The sequence below is a fragment of the Acomys minous genome, assembly GCF_964271855.1.
Source record: "Acomys minous genome assembly, chromosome: 6".
Taxonomy (NCBI): domain Eukaryota; kingdom Metazoa; phylum Chordata; class Mammalia; order Rodentia; family Muridae; genus Acomys; species Acomys minous.
In genome coordinates this window covers 81,427,371-81,432,756 of record NC_140487.1, presented here as the reverse complement: position 1 = coordinate 81,432,756, position 5,386 = coordinate 81,427,371, and the positions used below count along the sequence as shown (strand labels likewise).

Here is a 5,386-nt window from a genome sequence, read left to right as displayed (position 1 = left end):
GGTTTATTCTAAGCTGACAGGGCATTGAATTTGATGTTGGGGCCTGCAGGCAGCCCCTGCTGCTGTTTCCTGACAGCAAAAGATTACCTTGCCTATCCCTGGTTGATCTGAATTCATTATGCCTGACTTTGCCACTTTTGCCTACTCTGGAAGGCTGGCAACTACTTTTTGGATTCTCACCCTAAATAATTGTGTCTATGTACCTCTTGCCTACTATCCCTTATCAAATGTCCTTGCTTTCCACAGTTGAAACATCTTCTGTATTGAGTTTTTCTAAGATGTTCAGAAATTACTTCTCCTATCAGATTAGCATCATAAGCACAAGATCTTATATCAGCTATATCTCTAATCCATTTCTCTATTGGTACTGCCCTTGTCTTTAAAGGCCTAATCCCTCTTTTGCATTTTGAATTAGGATTATAAAAAGCCAAAGATTTAGTCAGTATTTTCTGACTCCTGAATCTGATATTGTTCTAGTTACAGCTGAAGTTACTCTTTGGGAAAAAATCAGGGAATGACTCTTTTGGGTCTTGTGTAATTTTAGTAAATGACCCAGACCTCTTTCCTGATTCTTCATTATCCCAAGAATTTAAAGCTGCTAGATGACAGATTGCCAAGGTGTGTTCATCAAATTCAAACTGCCTTTGTAAATCAGCATATAGAACTTCACCTAGTAACTGATCTAGGAAACATCAACACCACTTGTCTGGTTTCACTGTCCTATGGACTGCACATCATTCTTCCACCACAATTTCTATTGCACCTGAGAACAAGCTTCCAATATCACTGATACAAAACTTTTACAGTATTGGAGTTATCATTTTCTACTTTCCCATGAATTTAGAATCTGCTTTACATAAGATGAATGCATTCATAAGAGATGACTGCTCTCTTAAAAATCCTCAAATCTAATGTCTATGGATTACATATCCTTCATTATGAACCTTCGAGTGCCGATCATCTATTAATAGGTCTTGTTTAGTAAGTGGATAAGCTAAGGTTGACATTCAAACAATCTTGGTCTACCCACTTTCATTTTGTTCTGTCATGGTGTGGTACACTTTTGTGTAAAATCCTCTCTATGAATCTGAGTGTTTTTATTATTCTTCTTTATAAGCATCTCTAATTTAACTCCTAAGACTTATATTTTATTAATCTGCTTTATCATTAAATAAGTACAAAAAGCCATTATGGCTATTAATAATGAAGGAAAAATAATACCAAAATGAAAATAGTCATGACTGGTATTGGGACAATCTATAGTTAGGCCATTTTGCTTTTTATTTTCTGATGTTTTTCAAGCCATCTAAAGGAACTCTCTATAGGGTTCTAAAGCCCATTATTATGGGATTTCCCATCACAAACTCTCTCCTGGAATACTTCCTGGATGACTTACCAAATCTGGTGGCTTCTCAGTTTGTCCCTAGCATGAGAGATTTGTCTGTGTGCTTGTGCCACTCCTTGGAGTGCCAAGATGATGTTTTCTAAATGAGCTCCCATACATTCTATTTTTCCAATGAAGACTCAGAAGCCAGATGCTCGGGTGTAAACATGCTAGCTCAGAGAGACAGAGAAAGTACATAGCTGACCTTCCTACTCAACTCACATAGAAGAAGAAAAAGCCCAAAGCCTCTTCTTTTCCATTCAGTCTTATATACCTTTTTCCCAAAGTCCCGCGCTTTCTCCTGGATTGCTGTCAGCTGGGTACTTGCTCTGCCTCTTGACCTAGGGTTCATTTTATTTAGCTCTTATTTACAGAAACCTCTTGGATTAAAGATGTGTGCTGGGGTTGACCACATCATAACCACCTGTTTATGATAAACATAAGGTTTTGAATTAAAGGTGCCGTGTTGGGGTTGAACATCTTTACAACTAGAAACAGGTTTTACTGAGTTCACTATCTCAGGTTCACAATGGAATCAAATGTCCTGAAACACCAAACTGTGTCTAAAGTCACATGTTCAGGGAGCCCTTAATGAAAGTGTTTCTGCTTGATTTTGAATTCTCAGCATCCAGAAGCAACCTTCTCCTATTTATTGCCAACATGGACATAGTCTGGTCTTCCCATTATAGACACAGCGCTGATGACATATAAAGCACAGGGCTGTAGCAAAGACAATTGTCTTTGGCTGCCTTTTGGCCATGAGTATGTCCAGTAGGCCAGGACATTGTTGGCCAAATGTTTCCACAAGGATATGACCACAGTGATCATAGCACTCTAGAGGGGCAGGGTAGAGCTCTACTCTCAGCTTGTTTAGATTGGCAATGCATTGCAGAAGGTCCTTCACTGCAGCACTGGAGAAGAGATTGTCATAGAAATTGACTCTGGTGAGCTGGGAACACTGGCTCAGGGCAGGCAGCAGGACACAGAGGTGAGAGTCCTCCAGACTGCAGTTGTCTAACTTCAGGGTCTCCAGAGTGTCTGCTACATTCTCAAGGAGAAGTCGGAGACCTGTGGGATGGGACGTGGATAAGAAAATACCACTGAAGTCCAGGTGTTTCAGTCGACAGAAACTCTGACATCGTGACAAGTATTTCAAATCTGACTGTGAGAGATGGCAGAGTATCATAGACAAGGACTCAAACTGGGTCTTCAGGCATCTGGAGAAATAAGAAGAAATTAGTTCTGGCTCATGGTATTGGAGGATATCAGTAAGGTTGACAATGGGAAAGATGGGGTCACATATGCACAGTAAATCTATGCTTATGCTGAAGGTGAGCATTGGATGAAGAGCTCATAGGTGTCTGCTCATATTACTGTCTTCTGGGACATAACACCATAAAATGTGATGATTTAGAAAACACATCTAGGACTTGAGAGATGCCTCAGCGGTTAAGAGCACTGATTGCTCTTCCAGAGGTCCTGAGTTCAATTCCCAGCAACCACGTGGTGGCTCATACCATGTATGAAGTGATCTAATGCCCTCTTCAGGCCTGCAGGTGTAAATGCAGGCGAGCACTGTATATATCATAATAAATAATTCTTTTTAAAAATCACACATCTACAACTGCCAATCATCATTCTGTAAAAGAGACAATTACATCTTGCTTCATCGGTCCAGGAAGGCATAGTCAGAAAGGAGGATAACTGAAAGGTCATGGCATGTGTCCACCACAGATCATGCTTCTCCTTGTTATCTAGGACAACCTGTATCCAGCATATCAGTGCCCCACCCTTGGAACTGATGAAACCATATGCCACTGTCACTAGTTTCCATCTACTAGGTCCCAACCTTCATTTAAATCATCCTTCCCTCCAAGGGAAATCAAAGGCTGAGAGAGACATTAATGAAGGAACAAACTGGTTTCTATTTACAGAGATCAGGGTAAAGAACTCCAGTAGGAACCACAGATGTGGGTCCTCACCAGCTCAGGGCACTCTGCTCTGTCCTTTCTCCTTCATCATCTTAGATGGGATCAGAAAGAGGAATACCCAAACATCACTCAGTGCATCTGACCCACTTTTGCAGTTGACATATTTGTAATGCAGCTCTGTATCCATCTCCTACTCCAGCTCAGACTCTGCTAAATGAATGGGAACTGAAAGAATGAGTTCAAATAAGAAGGAAAGAAGTACTGGGTGTTGTGGCACACATCTTCAATCCCAGCACTGCACACAAGGAGGCAGGCAAACTGCTGTGAGTTTGAGGTCAGCCTGGTCTACAAAACGAGTCCAGGACATCCAACACTACACAGAGTAGTCATGTTCGATAATACAAAATCAATAAATACATGGAAACAACACACACTTAGATACTATAATGAGTTATTAACTGGCACAATTCAGGTGCCCACTAATGCTCAAAAGGAAAGGTTTCTTGACATGGCAGAAAAAGCTCACCATCCTTCCTTACCTGCACAACTGTTTCATGTTGTCAGTGAAAAGGTTGATGCCATTCATGTAGAGATGCTGGAGGCAGTTGAGTTTGGAGAACTGAGTAAGGAACTTGTTAAGACACTTCTCTATGGGTACCCTATCCGTGTTCAGATAGGCTAGACTAAGATGCAAAGTGCGAAGATTTCTCATCAGGCCAAGGTAAGGTGCAAAGCCACCGAGGAAGGGCCGGACCTGGTATATAAGTAGTTCCAATTCGTCAATGTAGTGTGGCTTGAAAATGTCCAGGACTTCCCTGACCATCTCTGTAGGGGAGTCACAGATCTGCATCTTAAGACAGCACATCTGTATAGAGCCCTTTTTCTTCTGGGCCCACTGCAACAAGCACTTTTGTTGTTCTTCCAACTGGTTGCAGAGGCTGAGGTCTGTGACCAACTTCAAAGGCTGCCTCTGGGAATTTCTAGGAAGGCGTTTTATTACTTGCTTCTTGCTTCCTTTCTCTGCTGAATCGGCTCCATCTTCTCTTCCAGCCCATATATCCCAGAAATTCTGGTGCACTTTCCTTAAGTCGAGCACTTGAAGCTTGCATCGTCTGTTAGGGAAAAATGTGAAGTTTTATACTGTAAACCAGTAACCAAAATGTAGGCAGTTTCTACCCGAATATGTCAGCTCCAACATAGCCCCTCACACCTGCCAGGCAAGGACTATTTGCCTAAGCCACATCTTCAGACATGTCCTGCTTCCCTCCATTTAGTATCTGTGGACTTGTCTCTTCCATATCGAAGAGAGACAGGGAAAGCCTCATTCTACTTGGGGTATATATACTCTGAACTGTCCTCCATTCCTGACTGTCATTATATCAGCTCTCAACTTGAGCAGTATTTCCACAGACCTCCGAGCCGAGGACATCAGATTATTCTGCCCACTTTGACCCCATTCCCCTTGACCTCACCTGTGTCTTACCTTCTAGCCTCCTTGGGCCTTGCTTACCTGGGATGAGCCTTCTGCATTAGCAGAATGTCTATGCCATCCAGCACAGCTTGCAAGGTCTCCACTTCAGCAGTCTTCATCAGTACCCCCACTGGAAGGCAGGGAAAGGGCCAGGCTGCCACCATTGCCTTCAATATTTTTGTGTGTCTGCCATCGAAGGCCTGCTTGAACAGTGGTGGGAAGAGCTCAATGGGCAGGTTCTCCAGAGCAGAGATGGATGCTGCATCATTTCTCAGCAGTCCCTGCATGGCCAGCTGCACAAGTGTGAGAGGGTTGTGCATCCTTATCCTGATAGATGTTCTGTCAGAGGGACCTGTTGAAACATTAGAAGACATAGTTTCAGGCTAATATGTGGAATTTTCTATTTGTCACATATCACATTCTTGAGGGGACTAGAGTCCATGCTATGGGAATAGTGGGAAACTCAGAATTCCTAATCAGCCAGTCTGCTCATCTCAAAGCCAAATGTCCATTGATCTCGTCATGTATTCTCTCTTGTAAGATTCTACATATGCACAAAATAATGATGGGCTGTCCAACTAGGAACCCACCTCTGCTCCT

At 42.5% G+C, this 5,386-nt stretch overlaps 1 protein-coding gene across 1 annotated transcript; it reads right to left on the bottom strand.

Annotated features, from left to right (window-relative positions):
• Positions 1-1,708: 1,708 nt before the first annotated feature.
• Positions 1,709-4,317, bottom strand: LOC311600665 (preferentially expressed antigen in melanoma-like protein 7). The gene is made up of 2 exons (XM_084787634.1): positions 3,855-4,317; positions 1,709-2,601 (listed from the first exon to the last, which is right to left on the bottom strand). The coding sequence occupies exons 1-2, from the start codon at positions 4,178-4,180 to the stop codon at positions 2,034-2,036; spliced, it is 894 nt and encodes a 297-aa protein (XP_084643760.1). The 5' UTR covers positions 4,181-4,317; the 3' UTR covers positions 1,709-2,033.
• Positions 4,318-5,386: the final 1,069 nt, after the last annotated feature.